Raw genomic sequence first — 22,323 nt, 5'->3', positions numbered from 1 at the left:
GGCTGGTAGCATTAACATCTTAAATTATTGCAGTTAGAGCTGTCCAGATCCATAAATTACAGTATCAGAAAAGATTTCAAGTGGAAGTTTACTTCCAGACATGCACTCTTACTCTTTAGTCTGACAGAACTTAACATATGTTCCAGTCCTTGGGGACCCCAGCAGAGCAATTGCTGGTATATAGATTCACCTTGAAGTTACAGAAGAATTCTAGTGGTGGTCCACTTCCTAGCAGTGCTGGGCAGTCCACGGTTTCTACAGCACTAGAAGCAGTAATACAGTTACACATGCTTGTATTAGCTTTCCTTCCAGTATGACATCTAAAATCCCAATGCTTTGTAAGAGAAGCTTGGTGATGCTTTCAGAACAGTCCTTACTTGCACGCACATTTTTCTGAGGCTATCTCAATGGATTTAGACAAGTCAAAGCCATTTGGAAGCTAACAATTCTCAGAAAGTGTGTATTTGTTTTGACCTTCAGTTACTCCTTTTTCAGATTGCAATTAGTTTAGGACCAAATTATCATTTTGGCATATATGCAAAGGGAAGGAAACTCAACTCACAGTGTAAACACCATGGACCAGCACAGAAGGGCCTTGTCCGTGTCAGATACAGGCCAGGTTAACATCTGCAGAAGATCTTTCAGGTGAGGCTGACCACCTCTTTGGGAAGGAGGCTGGCCTCAGTGAGATCTCTGCAGTTCTCAGACTGCCTGAATTCCTGTATTTCTTTGCATGCAGTTAGGATTGTCTCCTCAGCCCCTTTGTTTTGTTTTGATTGTGTTTTTTTTTCATTTCCGGTTAGTTTCTAGTGCAGCCTGCTGGATAGCAAGAACGGGGGATGCGCTTGGCCACCAGGGGCTCAACTGTATCACAGTTCCTAAACAGAATTACAAGATGCAGTGACAGTGACTGAAACACAAGGTATAGCCTACAGTAGAGGTGTGCAAACAGGAAAATCAGTCAGTCAAAACCAAAGCACAGTATCCTGCTCTCACTGTCAGATTCACTCATGCTCTTCCATTTGCACTTTAAAAAGTTGGGGATTTGTGTGGTGACTTTTAGTATAGTTGCATATACTCTGCTCAGGTGGCAGCAGAATTAGATGAGAGCAGATTTCTGCAGAAATAATAGTGCTTAATGAATAGAGACTGATTCTTGTCTAAGGTAAGAAAGTACCGGTAGGGGAAAAGTGTAAAGCTTTTAAGATACTCCAAAAAATTGTCTGAGGGCAAGATGCCATATACCATCAAAGCAGGGCATACTTCTCAGCCCTAAGTATGAAACTGAGTGGTATCTACATTTGTCAGTTAAAAACAGTTTGAGGGAACGTTCACAGGCAATTAATCACAATCAACTACACTGTTAAAGGCTCCTGGTCACAGCTGTAAGTCTGTACCAGAGAGCTCTCTCCCAAATCCTAGGCATGATGTGGGAATCAGCACAGGCCAGGAACCAAGCCTATTAGTCGGTCTCTCTCCGGCCACTTTGTTTCGGAGGGAAAGTCTAACAGTATGAACACAGGCTGCTGTATGCCAACTGGCCTCAGTGCCAGAGAATGGTCCTGGGCACGTTTCATTTTCTAATATAGATGCAGTCAGGATGTCTATGAGAATTCGTATGTCCTCCTTAGTGGAATATCCACCTTCCTTATTAAGAACAAACCTAACCCATTTTCCACTAGCAAGAAGAACTGCAAATTCCATTTTGAAACGCACAGTGTTTCCAAGGCTTCCAGAGGGATTTCTCTCTCATACTCTACGCTGAGAGAGAAAAAACAAAAAGTCTATGCTCCTCAGCCTCTGCTGAGTATGCGTCACTGAGATCCTTCTTACATCTCCTGGTACACCTTCCAGCAACCCCTTAAGATGGTTTCAATTCAGAATGTCAAGACGACAGCTAAAATTTGAAGGAAAAAAAAAAAAATCCTTCAAAACACAACCAGGACAAGCTTGTGAACACTCTGTTACGCAGTTAAATGAATTCTGCTATCAGAGCAAAGCTATCAGACCAAGTTAGAAAATTAATTATCTTCTAATAATAAATTACTTTTTTCCATTGTGTAATAATAATAATATTTAGCATTGCTGAAATAGTTTACCTGTTGCAACCACTGTATGTGAGCGAGCTATACACACCTGTTGGTGCTCCTCTGTGCTTCGTAAGTCAAAGAGATAGATAGGGCCACTGAAGAATGGGTGCTGTTCTCAGCTCCAGAGAAATCCAGATTGAAATGCCTTGGCTACAGAATTTTTGCCCACAGAGAGATATGGGGCATCTCTAAATATTCAACACACTGGCATCAGAGCCCCTAAAGTTAGCATCTTAACCCAAGGAATAGGTCATTTAGAGATACCCTGTGAGAAAAGTGCGTTTTGGGAATCTGAATTGAATTTTGCTATTTACTGGGATTTACTCCACCAGGCCTGCAGGAAGATGTCAGTGTCTGCTTTGGATGCACCTTTTAGCACACTCTCCTAAAGGCGGGTACCTGTATCCTTTCTTTCAAATCACTGAGCAGACTTTTGAAACATGATCCTGACAGATACTGTGTAGGTATTTTGCCCAGTAGCTGAAATCCAGAAACAACTCTGGGATTCACCTTCGCTTTCTTAGGCAAATGCCCTGATATCTCAGCTATAGACTCTTGCTCTTCCCTTTGCTTCTTATTTGGCTCAAGGAATGTTGTCTCCTTCAAAGCATAGTGGTTAAGCTTTAGCTAGAGGGTATTCCTTCCCAGGACAATCTTTGTCACCCTCCAAATTGACTGCTTCTTTGCATCAGTCCTCTTGCATGGCCAGAATTTCTCAGCACATCAAAGATTATATTTCCTAATTAAAACATTCCTAAAATTAATTGCATAATAATAAAATAGTAACAACAACATGTATTTTCACATTAACATTTTGTGTCTTTAAGTAAGCCTCTTATGCAGCACTGCCTTGAAAATTATAGTGTTTTCTGAACTAAGGAACTCATAAAATCTGCACTGCAAATTCACATTAAAGGCTTCCTTCAATTACACCCCCTCATATCTTCAAATCATTTTGAACAAGATAGAAAAAAAAAATAAGGCTACACTGATTAAATAATTCATACAATTTTCAGCTGCCCCCCTTCCCCCCCAGTCACGTGCATTTCTGCTAACAATTAAACAGGGAGGAGGGAGAGGAAGAGGAGATCTTAAGTTTGTTGAACTTGCTCGAGAGAATTAAGTATGGCAGAGTCTAGCTAATCCCTACTAACTCTGGGGGGAACAAAGAAAACCCTCGTATGGATTTGTGAGATTTTCTGGGGGTATTTCTAAGTGCTAGGACACCACCATTGAAGTGAAACCATACAAAGGAAGGAATTTTAACATTACCAACCTCTGGTCCCTGTACACACCTCAGACCCTTAGATAGCTGCGCTACCAATCTATTTAAATTGCACCACTTCTTCCAGGATCTTCATACAAACTGCCACACTGAATATGAGTATTTATTATGCAACTGTATTCTCATGAGAAAAGCTTCAAGGCTTCATTGTACTCCTTACCTACAGGAAACAGACCACAGGGAAACCACCACTGCCTGGACTGGGTTGGAGACGTGATCTGACAGAAGAGACTGTATATTTCAACATTTATCTCCAAACTGTCTTTGTCAGAAAACTGGAGAAGTGCAGAACTACTACTGTCCTGAGAGGGGAATTATTATGGACTTCCACCCAACGTGGCTTCTCTAGCAACACGATTTCCTATGTCAATTCTAACACAGCCACCTCTAGCAACACATCCATCTGAAACTGAAAGGAGAGAGCTGTAGAATGCCCAGCACTAATCACACCTACAACATACAGCAGCAGGATAGCTCTGCCACTTACTGCTTTGCAATAAGGACTGCTATCACCATCAAATATACTGCGTGATAAAAGTGAAGGGAGGAAGTGAGCACTGAGGTATTAATCCAAAGGGTAAGAGCCAGAGTAATCCAAGAACAAATTAACGGGAGTTGGAAGAGAAGGCAAAAATGCAAATCACTCCTATTTGCAGAACCAACTCTTCATCTTGGATCTGCATCTTCTCAGATAATATCAGTGAAGACTGGGGAACCCTGCGTCTAAGTCATTATTCATGTGAGAAGGACTTCAATGGGTGACATAAACTAAATAGAATAAAACAACACAGAATGTTTTACAAAAAATTGAGTTATCCTTGGCTGCTTAAAAGCCATTTCCCATAAGACTGCAAGTAGCAGTCTCCCTGGCACACTGTAGTTGAAACACAGAAATGAGATATATCTTTCTTTTCTGCCTTCTGCATGTCACACAAGCGTTACAACCTGCACTGATTTCTGTGGAAACATCCTCCTGATGACAGTGAACATGAGTGAATTACAGAAGAGAATTTGCAGATTACTTTTGGTAAATTCTAAATTCTATCTATCTATCTATCTATAAATAAAATCAAAATTATTAATTTTGCAGTAAACATATAGACTATGTGTGCTGGGAAGTCCATGCTCTAATGGAAACACTTTGTTGTCAGCTAGAAAGGTTATTAGTTTTACTATTAGATCAGGTAATTTCTGGAGATCAGGTCAATTAGCTGAAAATTCAAAGTAACATTGTTCCATTGGAAAGGGTAACCTCATTTTCATCTCAAGTCAAGTCAAGTGAGGAGAAATTAACTGAAAACAAAGGATGTTGCATCTCTTTCAGAACAATGAAAACAAGATTGCAGTCAGAGCCACTGGATTTTAACAATGCTGTTTTGGATTCACCCAGGCATCACTGAGAACAAAATCCAGGTATCTATCCCTAGCACAAAGTTCTTAAAGAAAGCCCCAATGGTGGCAATGCAAAGCTATTCCTAAATTGGACTACCTGTTCATTGTGCCCTGGAGTGGGATTTCAGAGTACACAACGGCAAACTCCTTGCTGAGTCGGATTCATCACATTGTCAAAAAATATGTGATTATCTTAGAGGGCAGCTGAGCTGTAAGTTCAAGGGAAAGTGGCACATAAGCTGGCACAAGCATAGAATCAAGTCCCACGTATTTACAACAGTGGGGAACAGAACAAAGTCAGTTAGTGCTGATACTGTGGTGAGAATCTGGAGCTGCAGTTACTGGGTGCTTTCAACAAAGCTATGCTAACTATACAAAGGTGCTTACTTGTAGTACTTATGAAGAGAGAAAAGAGCTTTTATTGCATCAACTGGTATTACTGAGAAAAAAAAAAAATGCTTCCAGGTAAACAAGCCATCTTCAAGGCACTGGTTCACAACAGCTCTGTGTCTGTCTATTAGTCTCTCCAACACACTGCCATACAACATACCAATCCCATCACTGGCCAAGTAGCGAGTCTTGATACGGTCTTTAAAGTCCTCCTTTCATTATTCCCTAAGTGCAGCAGCAATCTGCCTGCAGGCCCTTGTCAAATGCCACTGCTGGTCAGGACATCCTTCCAAGTGACCCGAACAAATCTCAGCTAGGTAGCTACATTCCTCACTATGGCTAAGTGGCATTGTTGCATGCCACTAAATGGTCTCCCTGTTTTACCTCAGAACTAGCTTCACTGATAAATTTCAGAAGAGTAAGGCTTTTTGCATACATATATATCTTTCATGAGACTGAAAGTGCACTGGTATTTCCTTTGTTACCTAATGAGAGGTGAACAGCAGTGCGTGGAGAAGAGAAGCTACTTCGGAGCAGTGCTCAGCGTGCTGTGAATCAAGAGGCCCCATAACCACCACCACCACCAGAACAGTGGTGTTTGCAGCACGAGAAGCCAGGCAACAGGCAGCAGAAGTGCCGTTTTCTCCTTACAGAGTCCAAATAAAAAGGGCACACAAAAGAGGGATTTGTTTGTGCTGCTCAAAGCAGCGTTAACTATCCCTCTGTGTTCAGTGACCCCACCAGATGGGTCACAGTGCACAGATGCTGGCATACAGCCCTTGCCTGCAGAGACACCAGGAGCTATGCAAGAGACCAGAAAGGAGACCACAGGGTGAATCTCTCTCCTCCCTTCCCTCCCTCCCTGAGATCTCACATTTGAGATGTCCCAGTCCAGCCAAGCACACTCATTTTTGTGTTTCTCCTAGCCCTCTCCCCTTTTGAAAGGCTTGGTCTTCCCTTCCACAGCCTTTTCTTTACCAGGTTTGTATATAGAAGATCATCGTGCTATTAAAGCACTAGGAGATGAATGATGTTATATAACTCATAGTTACTGTTTTATCATTTTTTAGAATGATGGAAAAGTAAAATGGGAATGTAGACCCCCCTTGGGGCCAGGCTAAGCAAACTAAACTTACATTACTGGTGACCCAAAAGAATATTCACTTCAGCATCCCCAAAATGGAAGAATGGAAGGGTAATGCATTCCAGTACATACTGTCCCACACAAAATGACAAGACATTAATAACTATAGCATATAGGCATGTGTGGGGTGAGAAATCTTCAGTGATGTAGCTCCTAGTCAACAGAGTTTACAAAAAAAGCATTGGTTTGGGTCTTTTTTTACGTTTGCAATGATTTGCTATTCATTAATCTCTGGTATCTTGTGGCTTTTGATATTCCAAAGAGGTTTTATTCCATTTGCTTTTCATTCCAGGTCAGCTAACATAAAATCAATAATGGTTTGGACAGATTTCTTTCTTGTAATGAGCCTAGAATTGGCATACATAGCCTAAACTCTCTTCCTGTTTCACATTTACAGGAGCTTTCTCGGAGTGATTTGGTTCTCTCTTTCTCTCATGTTCTTTCGCGGCAGAAATTTGCATCCGCATGTTACGAGGCTTCTGCACTGCTTGTATCCCAGGCACAGATACATGCTGCCTGCTGAACTCAATGAAGCTTCTTGACACCAAAATCAATTAGAGCAAAAGCAGGTTCTCACTGCTGGAAAGTGAAAATACACTCTCAGCCCGGCCAAAGTTGCAATTCTTCATGCAGACAATCTCTCTACTCGGTTTGCGACGGATCACATCAAGAGGACTGCTCGGATGTGTAGTGGCTGCGGGAACAGGCACTCTTTCTGTAATAAGAATCCGGTGTTCCGATTACAGTGCCCTGCAGCACCACGTGTTTTCAGGCTCACAAACTGTACCACGTACCTAATTATTTGCACCAAAGTCCAACGGGAACTTAGACGGCTCTAAGTTTTCAGCAGGGTATATAGTTCATCTTTAAGTAACGATCTCAAAGATCAGCGTGTCTAAAATACCTGCTGAACAATGCTTTACTTAAGCATGTGCTCAAAGCTGAGCCCATGCTAAGCGCTTTGCTGAACTGTGATCTAACCATGTTTCTGGTCGTATTACTCAGTGTCTGGCAGCAACCTCTCTCATTAGAAAGCAAATCCTTTACTGCCTTATAAGCCAATAGAAATTATGCATCCTTGTAAAGAAGGTGTCAAAGCTGAGTTTGCCTGAACTGTGCTTGACGACTGTTTAGAAAGCCAAGCCAAACAAATATTTGCAACCATATTCTGAGAATAATTGGTTTTCTTTTTATTGGAAAGTTCTGTTGTTTTATTATAGAAAAACGCAGCGTGTTCAAACTAAAGGTCGAGGAATGATTTGACAAGCTTGCATAGAACCCTGTGCAGCAATTAGGGTATTTTGCTCTCACAGAGCTAGATCTTGATTGGGACAAATTCTCCTCTCAGTTATAGCAGGGCACATACGCTGGAATCCAGAGCTGAATTTTGCAGACTGGCTCCAGTGAGAAGTTAAAGGCCCCCAGCACCTTGCAAGACCAAGTCCTGTGTTATCTCTGCAAACCTGAACTAGGGTTCAACAAGCAGCCATGGTAACTTAAGAGTTCACTGCCACTGAAGGGTGAGGATTTCACTCCTCCCTCTTTCCTCACTTCCCTGCACCACTGATGTTCCCTATCCCTTCCTTGCACTGGCACTGGCATTCACTTGCTTTCCAACTCACTAATTCGACAGAAAAATATCTACTTTGTTGTTGTTGCTGTTGTTTCTCCATTGGATTTTCTGCCAGATTAGTGAGCTCAAACAGCTCCTGGAAGAGAAGGCAGCACTTGCACACGTACTTGCACAAAGACAGAACCAGTTCAGGGTAAGCAACAAAAGGGCGCACAATGGGAGGAAGAAAACTGAAAAGGAATGAGGAAGACAAGGCCTTCCCTTTCCATCAGAAATGGGCTTTTAAGATCAGATCAACCCACTCCCCATAGCCCTGATCTGCTTTCACCTACATCAGTTTTACACTGGTGTTACTCCACTAATTGCAGTAATTACTGTTATGTAATTCAGATCATTAATATGCAGAAGCTCCAGCCATAAGCAGGGTTCCACTGTTAAATAAGGGACTGTATATAATAAAGACATTGCCCAGGCTCTGAGGAGCTGACGGTCTCATTCAGCACAACGCACGACTGGAAGAGCAAACTATGGAAGGTAAAAGCGGTCAGGAAGGTGGGGGCAGTAATTCAAGGAAGACACAACCAAAATTTGATCCCAAAAGACTCACTGCAGTGTTTGGTACTTATTCAGGTGAGTCACATGGATTTAATCACTGAAAGTAAATCAAACTATTTGCTTGAGCAAAAAGCTTCAATGTAAGTCCAACAACGACCTAGATCTCAGCATGTGCAACAAGCAGTAATACCACCTCGTTTCATTTTAGATTCAGTCTCACCAAAGGGCCAATTCTGCACTTCACCGGGATAGAAAAACTCTCACTAAAGCAAACAGGATATCTGCCTGTATCTCAAGTGCAGCCGGATTGGGCACTTTGTCTGCTGGTTTTCTTGCAGGCAGTTTCTCAGCATACTACAGCATCATTCCCCGTCTAAATAAACACGCAAACCAACCAAGAAACCAACATCTACAATTAATGTGAAAGATCCTGTTCTCTATAATCAGATTCAACCTCCTTCCCCCTCACCCCTGGGTTTTGGGCTGAGCTCTGTGTGACAGTTCTTTATACCAAACATGAAAAATACTACTTGCCTGGCCCTTACCATGCCTGTTTTACTGAATAGGAAAGAAAAACATCATGCATTTGGCCATTATCATTAAACGGCATGGTAAGGGATGGGCAAGCAGAATTTGTGTCTGGACAAAAGAATATAAAAGCACTGTTTTGTAAAGCTGATTTAAAATTATCACAGTACATATATCTGAGGTACTTGCATAAATTATAATCCTGATTTAGTATTTACTTAGTTGTATTATAAAATCTGTTAGAAACAAACCTTGAGCGTTGACAATCAAGACTTCTCTTTCTGCTAGTCTTGCTGTGCCACTGTATATGGTAAAGGCATGAGACATCCTTCAGCAATAAAACAGTTTGAGGGGAAAACAGAGATGTCCTTTGCAAATGGTAACACAGCTTTTTGATTTAAAGTAAAGAAGCAACTTTGTGTCAGTCTTCACTAGTAAGCTGTACAGTGCTGTATTATCACGATGAAGATAATGTGTCACTCGTCTTTCAGAAACATCTTATCTGTAAAATCCACAGCACTGAAAAGGTTTTGTTTGGAAATAAAAGAAAACAAGCATGTGTTTTGATGAAAGGTGATGCTTTCCGTCTGAGTCCAAGATATAAGCCACGCAACGGTTATTTAAGTAGCACGGCATGCCATGTTAGACTCTTTAAGTGCCGTCCGTTTCCAGTCTATGATAATTAAAAAGAGTGAACTGTGTACACAAATGGTATGGATACATGAAGGTGACTTATACACATGCCAAAATAATCTGGAGTGTACAATGAAAATAGGTTTGCAGATACTGCACTCGTATTCTACTTTCTTGTTATATCTATCCATTCCCTCATTCTTCTGATCTGTTGTGCACTTGGATCAAAACCAGTAACAGCAGACAATTTTTTTCTTTCGGTCTCAAAAATATAACAAAGGTATAAAACTGTAAAACTACCAAAAAAAAAAAAAAGCTGCACATACATTTTTTTGAGTGGGGACAGTAAGCACAGGACTGAATTATTTAGAAATTCTGAAACGGTAAGGTAATTAATAAAATTATTTATAAAGAAGTATATCTACAATATTTAATAATTTAAGGCTCACAAGAAACTAACATATCAATGACAATAAAAGTTTTCTGCTATAGGGTTAAAAGCACCAAATTCACTTCACATACTAGATAACCAGATCTGTACTGATCACAAGTGGAAAACTGAAAGTGCTTATCTGCTAATGTTTCTAGTGCTTTAACGATGTCGTATTTCACAGGAATAAGAAATCCCCTTTCAACCATACATACAGTTATACAGATATAAAATATATCAGAATAATTTCAGTTTGAAACTACAGTACAAAAACCCTCCCCCCCCCCCGGTCCATTCATTCTCCACACACACATCCCCCAACTCTTTTAATACTAAACTTGGAGCAACTGAATTGGTTACAAATGACCCATTTAAAACCAACCACCATTTGCTAAAATAAGTTTCTACAAATTAGATTTTGCACTGTCACAATTTACCAGCTCCTGCATCATGGAGCGTAGCTTATTCTTAGTCTATTTTAAAAATAGGTGACCCTTTGTGTCATGGAAAAAGAACATAAAAACATGTATTTCTGGAGGACTACTCAGGACACTGATCAATTTATAAAATATAGCCTGATTTAAAAAATTAATTGGTACCAAAACAATAGTTATAGTAGTAAGTTTCTGACACCAGCAAATCTTTCTGCATCTCCGATCTCCAACTCTCTCCTCTCCTTACAAATCTGTTTCCCTATTGGTGTCCAGACAGAGTGCATAAAGGGATTTTCTGAGATCTACGTTACTTTTCGCTTTGATATTGGTTTTCTCTAAGGAGCTGGTGTCATTGTTGAACCCCTCATTGTTTTCCAAGTGCACAACAGATTTGTTCAGAGAGTTTCTACTGGATCTTCTCTTCGCATCTCCCCCTGCTGTGCTGCCCTGAGCACTACTGTGTTCATCTTTGAGGATAGCTTGCTCTTCGTGATCAGTCTCTCGGTGGTAGAAGTAGTTGAAATTGGATACAATGACAGGGACAGGCAGGGCGATGGTGAGCACACCAGCGATGGCACACAAGGAACCCACAATCTTGCCCCCCACAGTGACAGGTCGCATATCCCCATAGCCCACAGTGGTCATGGTTACCACTGCCCACCAGAAAGCATCAGGGATGCTGGAGAAATGAGACTCGGGGTCATCGGCCTCAGCAAAGTAGACAGCACTGGAGAAGAGGATCACCCCAATAAAGAGGAAGAAGATGAGGAGGCCCAGCTCCCTCATGCTGGCTTTCAAAGTCTGTCCCAAGATCTGCAGACCCTTGGAGTGCCTGGAGAGCTTGAAGATCCTGAAGACTCTGACCAGGCGAATGACTCTGAGGATGGCCAGGGACATGGCTTGCTGCTGGCCCCCACCCCCATTGCTGCTGCCAGCCCCAGGCTGCTGCTGCTCATGTGCCAGCTCGGTGCCCAGGGTGATGAAGTAGGGGATGATGGCCACAATGTCAATGATGTTCATGATGTTGCGGGAGAACTCGGGCTTGCTGGGGCAGGCGAAGAAGCGGACGAGGAGCTCAAAGGTGAACCAGATCACGCAGGTGGTCTCGATAATGAAGAAAGGGTCAGCAAGGCTACTGGGTGTCTGCATGGGTGGGGAGTCCCCGATCGTGCCATTCAAACCTCCACTTTGTGGGGGCAGGGGCACAGGCATCTCCCTCTCATCCCTGAATTCCGGCAGGGTCTCCAGGCAGAAGGTGATGATAGAGATGAGGATGACCAGCACAGAGACAATGGCAATGGCCCGGGCTGAGCTAGAGCTCTCGGGGTACTCAAAGATGAGCCAGACCTGGCGCTGGAACTCATTGCGGGGCAGGGGCTTCTCCTCCTCTTTGATGAAGCCCTCGTCCTCCCGGAAGCGCTCCATGGCCTCCTCACCCAGCTGGTAGAAGCGGATCTCGTCGGCGAAGACGTCAATGGAGACATTGACGGGCCGGCGGAGCTTGCCACCGGACTGGTAGAAATACAGGATCCCGTCAAAGCTGGGCCGGTTGCGGTCGAAGAAGTACTCATTTCGGAGGGGATCGAAGTAGCGCATGCGCTTATCCGGGTCCCCCAGCAGCGTGTTGGGGAACTGGTTGAGGGTGCCCAGCTGGGTCTCGAAGCGCAGCCCCGAGATGTTGATCAGCACCCGCTGGTGGTGCATGGCACCCCCGTTGGCCGCCGCCGCCTCCTCCTCCTCCTCGCCCGCCGCCGCCATGGCCATGCCCCGGCGGTGCCCCCCTTCCTCCGGGGGGCCCATCTCCATGGCCGCACCGGGGCGCGGGGCGCGCGGCGGCGGTTGGGGCGGCGGGGGGGCTCCGCGCGCCGCCGCCTGGCCGTTGGGGCTGCCCGCGCTGCCGCTGCGGTGCCTCCCGCCGCCTCCCCGGGGGGCCGGCGGGGGCCGCTCCCGCTCCTCGTCCGGCGGCGGCGGCGGCGGCGGCAGCGGCGGGGCGCCCTCCTTGCCGTCGCTCAGCCGCGGCACGGCGGCGGCGGAGCCGGCGATGTGGAGCAAGTCGCTCCGCCGCCGAGCCCGGGCGCTGCCGCCGCCGCCGCCGGCCGCGGCATCCTCGCCGCCCGCGATGGCCGTGGCGCCGCCGTTCTCCAGAGTCACCAGCGCGATCTCCATGGGCAGCGGCGGCAGGAGGCAGGCGCGTCTGAGGCGGCGGGCATGCTGCGCTCGCCGCCCCGCCGCCGCTGCCGCCGCCGCCGGCTACCTCCGGGCTGCCGCCCTGCCCTGCCCTGCCCTGCCCTGCCCTGCCCTGCCCTGCCCGCCTCCGCCTCACTGCGCGGCGGCGCGCAGCCGAGCGCGGCCCGGGGGAGCCGCCCGGGGACCCGGATATGAACGAGCCATCATTATATTATGGTCACTTGACGTCAAAAGGGATCCCTTCTCCTCCGCGCCCCCGTGCAGGCAGCGGCAGCCTCCCCCGGGAACCGAGATAGCGCATCCCCCTTCGCCCCGCCCGGCGAGGGGGGCTCCGCAGCGCGGCAGCCGAGCTCATCCGTTGGCAACGCGACGGCCCCCGGCGGGGCGGCCGCTGCGGATGCCCACAGGTGCCGCCGGACCGCCGTGCCAGGGGGATCGGGGCGGGGGGGGGGGGGCGCTCCGGAGGAGGGGGACGCCGGGCGCAGGGGGTGGCGGGGGGCAGCTGTGCCCAGGAAGGGGGGCAGGGGGCGGCCCCCCGCCCGCTCCCCAGCCCCCACGCCGCCCGCCCCCGCAGCGGGGGATTACCGTGCGGGCCCCACGCGTGGATTACTCGCTAAAGGGATTGCCGCGCAGGGAGGGCTCTGGCTGTAAACCCCCACTCACCTATAATGAAAATGATAATCGAAAGCCCCGGGGATTCCTGGCGCCTCTTGGCGTGTGCCCCCTCACCCCCCCATCTTCCCCCTCCCCCCCTCCATCCTCCCCCTCCCCAGCGTAATGAGAACAAAGGAAGGGATTGGGTATATTTTTTTTTCGCTTTGCTTTGCTCTCCCTCCTCCTCCCCCGAGTTTATCATGGAATTGGTGCGGCTCCAAAAGGTGCTTCCAAAGCCAGCAGATGACAATATTTCTACCAGGCTACTTTCATGTTAGCATTTGCAGACAGGGACTGTACTTCCCCTTTGATGCATTCTTAAACCCACATCCAAGGCTGGTACATTTCAGCAGATGCACATTTTATTAGAGAAAAGGAATTGAAGCAGCTTTACACAATTACTTCAATTACAGCTCAGTAATACAATCAATACTAAGATCTTATTTTCTATATTCAAACCATGAACTCATCTATTCTATTCAAGGTCCACAGGGGAATATCCTAAACGTATACAAATACTGTAGGATTAAAACCTATACATATATATACCAGTCCACTCTTGCGGAGTTTCTGGGTTTCTAACAAAATCAAGTATAGAAAATACTAAAGTAAGTGAAAAACCATTTTGCCTTCCAGTTGGCTTCACTGCAGTGACATTTTTACTACATCCTTGTGGTAGTACTCATAGCTCCATCGAATAGTTTACCTAGCTTCACTTAATTTAAAATATTATCTCTGTGTATGAAATATGCCCAAAGATATTAAAAACAGTGCCAAAATAAAAAAACATATTAAATGGTTACTGTAAGTGATGATTTGCCCATGATATGGTCGTATTCAATAATTTATCTCTGAGAACTGAGCACAGAATCACTGACCTGTTTTACCACTGTGCCGGTGAAGTAAAGGACCACTCTACTCACACAAGTAATTGCTAGAAGCAAAATTACAGGTAAGTTTCCTAAAGGAGCCCTTTGAAAATAATTGCCCTTTGATTTATAGTTATTTAATGGAATAATCTATCAAACCTGCAAAATGTAGCATAATACCCTTTGGGACTAGCAAACACTGAAATAAATACATACACACCTGTGCACCCCAACAAGTAACGGCTGATCTGTTACCCATGCACGTCAGGGATTATAACCAGACGATTACAACTGGAAAATTATTCTGGTTTTCCAGCTCTGTCAGCTCCTCTAATGCAAGATATTCTCCCTCCAAACCTTGCCTCAGGAATAATCATTTATTTCAAGGGGAAACATCCCTAGACAAGTTCATATAGATCTCCCGGAGGCAACGCCAGTCAAAATTAATAACTTGCATGGCAGGAACCGTGGCACCTGGCTATCACAACAAACACCTTTGGAGTCTGCTCAGCGAGTATGTCCCTTCCACAGGGCTAGTGGCAGGCATCCACAGATGCTCATCTGTGCTTTCATCTGCATACGAATATAACCAGTAACACAACACAAAACAGGTGACTTGCCAGCACCTGTGCCTGCTCCCTCACCTCTGTACTTTTTTCTTTCAGTCTGCTCTTTCTGCATGTGTTTGAACATACACACCCTTGTCCTCACCTGCAAAACCCCCTTCCAGGGACTTTCTCCCACAAGGGTTACATTTTGCCTTTGCTTGCAATCACCCTGCATTTATGTGACCTGTCATTGCATTAGACAAGTCCCCACAGGCTCCAAGAGCAAACCCCAGCCCTCTAGATGGACATTTACATGCTAACCATCATAGATCTCCCCCCCTCTTTCACAAAATTCACCCCATCCATTCTCAACCCTCTTCCTACACTTCAATTCCCACTCCTCGAGTCGCTTTCAAGAATTCTGCTATGCAGTAGGCGTCCTCAGGACTGTGGCAGACAGCCTCTGGGGACACAGCCCAGGGAGGCTGACAGACACCATACAGGGTAGAAGAAAGTGCACAGAGGGCTACTAAACTTGCTGCCTCTCAAATGGTTTTACCCATTCTGCCGTTCCTTCATCAACAACGGGGAGCAGCACTTCTCTGACGCCCGGGAGTGATTACACTGATTTTAAATTCGCCCGTGATTAAACCCTAAGTTTCTAGTCCTTCCAAATGTTGCGTTGCAGTGTTCATGTCCTGAATTTGCAGGCAGATGGGATAATGCTAAAGTATGGAGAAAAAGACAGACTTGCCCCCATTCACCTTGCTGAAAGCCTCACTGAAAACCCTATGAAGAAATTGTACATTATTAATTGATATAGCAGGAAAACATCGCTGCTCTCTATAGTGTTTGAGTAGAATATAACTACTTTCTTTGCAGCTTTAACAGTTCTGAGAATCTAGTACGGTATCTGTATATTTGCATACAAAGGAAGAGGGGAAGAAGGGGTGAAGAGAAAGTGGAAGGATGATGTTAAAGGGGAAGAAACATCTATGTACTCCAAGCAGGGAATTTCAAATGGCAATTCTTATTTAGCATCCCTTATTTTTTGAATGTGATGAAAAGACACTGAACAGTTTCTTGAAGAGCAGTCCTACCGAAGAAAGTGAAGGTCCTGGAGAGAAAATGTAACATGGAGAATAGCAGGACGTGTCAAGTGCTGAAGAAATAGCCTACTAATATTTTAACCAGGCATACTTTGACAAAGAATTTATTTCTCCCCCTACTTGTGTTTTAGCAAGAAGTATTTTCTACCCTGAGCACATGCACACACGCAATCAGTCCCTTACATTCCAGCACATCCACACCAAAACTTGCCATTCTCTCCAGTTCCCACTGACACTCAGTTCTTCTAATCCAGTTATAATGCCTTTTGTCATCCTCTGTGACTGGGGTGTTGCTTTCCCCCCCTCCACCTCGTCCACACAGCACCATTAGTGGCTTATCCTGCAGACTCATTTGCAGGTTTTCTCCTGAGGCAGGACAGGCGGCTAATAAATGGGACTCTCCTGGTTAGGCAGCATCAAGGGGCTGCCCAACGGTGAATCTTTTAAGATTCCCTACTTTACCACCTAGCGCCTATTGGAGGTTCATACAGGCATTGCAGAAGAAGAAACACTGTCCAAGCTAGAGATTATCTGCCTTACTCTTGCATGGGGAGAAAAGAAGGATCATATCCTTTTGCCCTGTGCAGCCGTCATGCAGGAGACATGAATAATACATGCCCGTGCTCAGACCAGTGTAATCATGTGCACCAGGTATGAGACTTCTGTAACTGCCACCCGAAGTCCTGCTGCATCTTCAGCTTTTCTCTCACCTGCCCCTGCTCTTGGGTGCTGGGACAGATACAACTGGCTGATCCAAGCCATCATGGGCTCATGAGCAGCACCAAATACACATCATTACATAGCAGGAGCGGCAGTGGTGTGGCTGCTGGGAGCTCTCATTCAGTGGGACACTTGCACACAGCAAAATGAGTAACCCATCCCATGTGGGTGTCTCACATGTTGAGAAATGAGAAATAGAGGTGGTCTGCAGAGGCTGCGTTCATCTACCTACACACACACACACACTACACACCCTCTGGCATACCTGACTAAGGACACCTTGGGGATATCCAGTCTTTTCACAAATACTCCCTCTTGGGCCATCCCTTATCACTGGCAGTGGCTGTGGCGCTGCAGCTTCACCAAAATAAAAAATATGATGCTGAGATGTGAAGAGGCATGCACCAGCATCTAGAGGCTTGATCTGCCCTCAGCCCTCCCCGTCAGTGGCGGTGGAACTAGACGTGCCTGCTTTGACACATTTTGTGGGGACAGGGGCCCCACAAATATGCCTCACGGGACGACATGCGTGACTCCTTTTTTAATTCGCCATGACTAAATAACATTCCCATCATGGCAGATGGCAAGGAAGCCATCTGAGGCTGAGAAGAAACCGAAGGGGTTAAAGGCAAAACTGTGCCTCCTCCACTTGGTTAATTCCCCAGCAGCCTGATCCTATGTTGAGATGATTCAGGCCAGCGAGAGACTGCCACAGTCCCAAAGGGAGACCCCAGAGAAAAGACTCTTATTTCCTGTTCGGGAGGATTAAGTACAAGGCCATTGACAAATCACAGTAAACATCTGGATGTGAGCACTCCATCTATCAAGGCCTAATCCATGAAGTTATTCATTAATGAATTCAGCAAATTCACACTGTTCTATATATAGAGTCGGCTGATCTTTTTTTATGTTTGGCTTGGAGGTGTTTTACATCTGTATCAACAGATTTTTATTTATTGTACAAGCAATCTACTGCATTCTGGTTTTGCTTAATTAATTGTTTAGAGTAATTCTGCTTTTTTTGAAAAACCACACACACTGTCATAATTTCTGATAGTACATAATAAAAATCCAATAGTTAAACCCCAACCACATTCCTGCATTTTATATTATTTTGCAATTTTAAACCCAAGTTCCTCTGGAAACTTTCCATCATACACTGATGGAAAAAACATTAAATAGTAATTGATTTTCTTTTCTGTATTTTGTTTTGATTAAAATGAGAATCCCTCTCATTTATCTTCAGAGAGAAAGTAAGCATTGAGTAAATGGTCTGGTTAATTCAAAAGTAATTTGATCAGAACATCCATAATTTACATTGACTTGAACAGCAGAAAAGATGCTGAGCACTACCAGATATCAGGCTTATTCATTTAAACAGACTACTTGCATTATGCTTTACATCTTGTGAATGTAAACTACTCCAAGAACATATAATGACCCACATTTTATAAGGGGGAAACTTGCACACAACCGTGCCCTTAAAAGTCATCTGTTAAGCTTGAAAAACACTCCAGTCTGCTCACACGCAAACCAGGCCCTGTAGCGGAGTGCATTGTTTTTCACACAGCTGCGCTATCTTGTTTCCAGTGAAATCTGCGGGCTTTCTCATTGATATTGGTGGAATCAGCATTTGGCCCAGAGGTTTTTATAAATCCAGCTGTGACAGGGTATTTTCAATTCACCCGCAAAGCTTTGGACTCTGCCAGACAGCATGAATCATCCAAACTTGCCATTTGTAATTCCCAGCCTTTTTGACTTACAGTGCTTTATTGTGCTGTAATCTTTAACTCTAGGGACTTGATTTTAAAGGAAAAATCTCATTCTGTGCCTTTATTCTCTTTTAAACTCCAGGAACATGTACCTCTACTCTTGGCTTTTTGCTCTTGTCACAACAGGATGCCCCAAGTGGACAATGCCAACTGTGATATCCCAGTGTAAAACAGAAGAATGAAGACAAGTGAGCGCAATCAAAAGGAGGAAAGAATCAAGACCTGCAGAGCCACTCAGCTATACTATGCAATTTAATCTTCACTGCTAGTGCAAGTACTCACACAAGTGAATTTTGTTTGCATTGATTCTTTTTGTAATGGCTGTACTCCATACCAATATTTAGGTATGCAAAGCATGGTCTTCCTGGGCAAACTTGATCCCCCCTTATCACCCAACTGCAAATACTTCATTTTCATCCTATGGCCATTGAAGTCACACTGACAAAAAGCTCTTACTGGTTCAAAAGTGCAAGATCAGGCCACTCACTCAGGCTGTGAGTGGAACAGATAGATCAAAGGTTGCATGTCTAGGACAAATAGTTACACTGGCACGTGATTTAGGGGATCAGTCACTTACTTCAAGTTGTTAGGTAGCAAATTCATACTTTTGTTACCAGCTCTGTGGCCAGTCACAGTCCAGAATCCATTGCAGGAAGCTTAGTTATACACGGACACAGATTGAGCTTCACAGGCTGCTTAAAAAAAAGCTAAATGATGTGTTTACAAATTTATATTTTTTAAAAAGGAGTGGATTTGCAAAAAATATTGACTAATCACATCCAAATTTCCTGCTCATTTCTAATTTTTAAGCAGTCATGAACTATGAATGAATCAAGGAAAATCAAAATATGTGATGCTTACTATGGTATAAAATTATTAGTGAAGCCCTTGAAATTAGTAACTACAATCTGAAAAAGCTTATGTGAAGGGAAACTAAGGTTGACACGTACTCATGATCCCCTCACATATAGGAAAAAAGAGTTAAATTAATTAGATTTCTTTATAAGCACAGATAAATTATCCAGCTGCAGGAAGGTACACTCTACTATGAAACTAGGGGACCAAAAGTGAATCATTAAGCGCATAGGAGTAATGAAACAGCTTTACTTGCACTAAATCTTCAGTACTGGAGAGGTCTCTGGGGAAGCCCTCAACAAGAATACAGTATGTTAGATACACAGCAGGATTTTCTTCCATACTCACCAGTGAAAATCAGAAGAAAGACTATTCAAATCAATGAAATTACATCTATGATGTATCACTGTGGTAATGTAAACGAATCCTTTGCGTATGTGTGTGAAGGGCAGGAGGGCAAGGAATGGAAGAATACTGTTTTATCTTATACATGTGCGTGCAGTAGCTAAAGGAAAGGCTTGGCAAGGTGAAGGAAGGTGAAAGGAAAGGTGAATACAGACCGATGATGAACAAGTTGCATTTCTTTCGCATAGCCACTAAATTCCAGATTGGGGTAGAGCACACAATTTTTCTTTTGTGCACGCCCATTTGCTAGGTTCAGAGTAGCATCTGAACATTCCCAGAGGAGCTAGACTTTCATACTTTTGAGGTGAATTTGGCTTGGCAATGGCAATGCATCCAAATTACTAATTCTAATATTCTCCTTCAAGAGCTTTGTGTTTCAACTGTGAAAAAAATCACTGCTCCATAATACTAGTTTTAATCAACAAAAGTAGAGTGCAGTCAATAAATATCACATTGTAGTTTAAAATCGGAATTTAGCATTTTCAAAGCACTACCAGGTCAGGACTTTAACAGTATTTTACTGTCTGCAGATGAATGTAAGTGGCAAATTCTAGTTGCAGTCAATTTAGAAGCAAAAAAGGAGCCAATAAGGGACATGATAAAGTCAATGGAGCTATGTATCTTTGCACTAGCCAGTGAATTGACTTTATACATATTGTATTAATACTCGTACACATTGGTAGCGGACATGGCTGCTTATAGTGATGTAAGACTTTTTATCTTTGATGAGAAGCAAAATTTTAAAATGATGACAATAATAACAAACAACAACAACAACTCTGAGGGAAAAAGGTATTAATAGGCAATCTCATTCTATTCTTTTTATTAAAAAAATACAGCATCTCTAAGGAGGAATGCCAAGTAGTCTTCATGCATTAAACGGTCTCTATTGTTAGGAGCACAACTAAAGGCAAACAAGCATTCCAGAAAGTGATACGTGATGGAATCATGCATTAGTTTATTTCTTACAATGAAAGTGCTAATAATGCCTTCTTTAGTTTCAGAATGGTGAAGGAACAGAGGCATCTGTCCAGTTGGATGTAATGTCCAGTTTCCTTCCTGCTTATGTTAATATACAGTCAAACCATCAGGGCCATATATCTGTAATTCACCCCAGTCCTAGTGGGAGCTTTCTCAATAGGAAAAGCTGGGATGCAGCGTACAGGTGAGTGCATCCTGCAGTTCCAGTGAGTTCCTGGCTGCTGTTGTTACTTGGACGCTGCTTTCAGGCTGGAGGCACCTGACCCTGCCTGATCTAGAACAGTAAACTGATAGAGTCTTAGAAATGCAAAAAAATCCTTTATAGCCTAAGAAATGAGACAAGGAGTCATGGCTGAATGGTAGACCTTGTGAACTGAACTAACAGACAGAAGGAAAGGAGGAGATCTTCTGGTGCTAATTTCATGAAGGCTGCTATGTTGATGACTACTTGGCTTGGCTTTGCATCAGTTTCAATTAAGTGTACTCCTCAATACCTTAGTCTCTGAGTTTATGTCATTCCTTTTTTCTTCCTAACTTAAGATATTTGAAGGCAACCGCGAGTCTGCACACAAAAGCCTTGCACGCACTCCCCAAATATATTTTCCTCATGCACTCATGTTAGATGCAGCAGTGAATGTGCAGGTTCATTGGACTGTGCTCACTCTCCTCTTTGATTTTCTTTAAGTTAGCTTCTCCTGCTTTCCCCTAATGTAGGTCCGATAGTAGAAGTGTAGGAAGAGAACAATGAGGCTGAGAATGTAGAGGAAGACTGCAATGTTGAAGCCATCAGGGAATGGGCATTCTGTGAAGAGGTTGTAGGAAGAATGAGCAGCAATGGCTACAAACTGGCACTGGAAGAGGGGGAAAAAAGAAGCAGCCAGATTAGGGATCCTACACGAGACATACCTCAACTGACAGTTTGGTCCATCACCAAAAGTATCACAACAAACTAGCAGTGACATCCCTGAAAAACTTGACTTTCAAGCCTAACACTGTTTTCCCAACATGAAAGGCTGTCACGTGTCCACCAAACATTGAGGCTTGCCCACTGCTGCAAGGAGCAGGTTTGGAACCCAGCCTCTCCCACCTAGAAGCAGACCACTGCCCTTGTGCCACTTCTCTGCCATGGGCCAGTAGCTGAGATCTTGGAATATGGAAAATAAAGGTGGGAGACTCCTCTTCGCTGATGGTAATCATATTACTATACCCATAAAGATTTTGATTTGTATTTTAGCTTACATAGAAGAACTACAGATGCTACTTCTATTAATTTAAACATTAATCCTTTTTTTTCTTTTAACTAACTCACCTGTCTCAATATCCTGAAGCAATGAGTTTCACCTACTGAAAATATGTTAAATAAAAACTGATTTCCTGTGCTATATTTTGCATGACAAATACCTTTTCATTTTATGCAATGCTTTCTTGTTCTGCTTTTGCCATTAAGTATAAATAAGAATTCTGGACCAGCCTTCAGTACACCACTATTTTACATATACCCTAACTCTTCTTCCTCTTCTCTGGTAACTGCAGTTTTTGTTTGCGAAACCTTGCTTTGTATGGAATTAACTCTCCCACATGCTTAACTATAGTCATTGTCCTTGTCTGGAACATTGCTTTTATGCTGTATCTTTGAAAAACCATAGGGTTGTCAGGATTTGTCACCTCTTCAGAGATGAGGGAAAGAAAATCCAAAGGGATTCTCTACAGAAAGAGTAAAACTCACATATTTTTCTTTAACTCGCCTTTGCCTACAGTTAGACATACTC

At 44.0% G+C, this 22,323-nt stretch overlaps 2 protein-coding genes across 4 annotated transcripts in view; both read right to left on the bottom strand.

The window, feature by feature from the left end:
• The window catches only part of LOC141744151 (very long chain fatty acid elongase 4-like), a 50,184-nt gene that overhangs the window by 19,064 nt on the left and 8,797 nt on the right, over positions 1 to 22,323 (bottom strand). For 2 of the 3 annotated variants that reach the window (XM_074589495.1, XM_074589486.1), the window contains one exon: positions 18,971 to 21,405. The exons of the other annotated variant lie outside the window; for it this stretch is intronic. In XM_074589495.1, the coding sequence (XP_074445596.1) occupies positions 21,235 to 21,405 (171 nt within the window). In that variant the 3' untranslated portion in view covers positions 18,971 to 21,234. Of the gene's footprint in view, positions 1 to 18,970; positions 21,406 to 22,323 lie in introns of those variants that run through there. 3 annotated transcript variants of the gene reach the window in all.
• Positions 10,316 to 12,645, bottom strand: LOC141744142 (potassium voltage-gated channel subfamily A member 1-like). Its single transcript, XM_074589477.1, has one exon. It carries the CDS (start codon positions 12,618 to 12,620, stop codon positions 10,698 to 10,700), a length of 1,923 nt encoding a protein of 640 aa, XP_074445578.1. The 5' UTR covers positions 12,621 to 12,645; the 3' UTR covers positions 10,316 to 10,697.

The sequence above is a fragment of the Larus michahellis genome, chromosome 1 (assembly GCF_964199755.1).
Source record: "Larus michahellis chromosome 1, bLarMic1.1, whole genome shotgun sequence".
NCBI classification, from domain to species: domain Eukaryota; kingdom Metazoa; phylum Chordata; class Aves; order Charadriiformes; family Laridae; genus Larus; species Larus michahellis.
Note: the sequence above shows the minus strand (reverse complement) of the source record. Positions and strands in the feature narration are given on the sequence as shown.

Coding starts and splice junctions, on each gene's coding strand:
- LOC141744142 (XM_074589477.1), bottom strand. CDS start 12,620: ATGGAGATCGCGCTGGTGACTCTGGAGAACGGCGGCGCCACGGCCATC.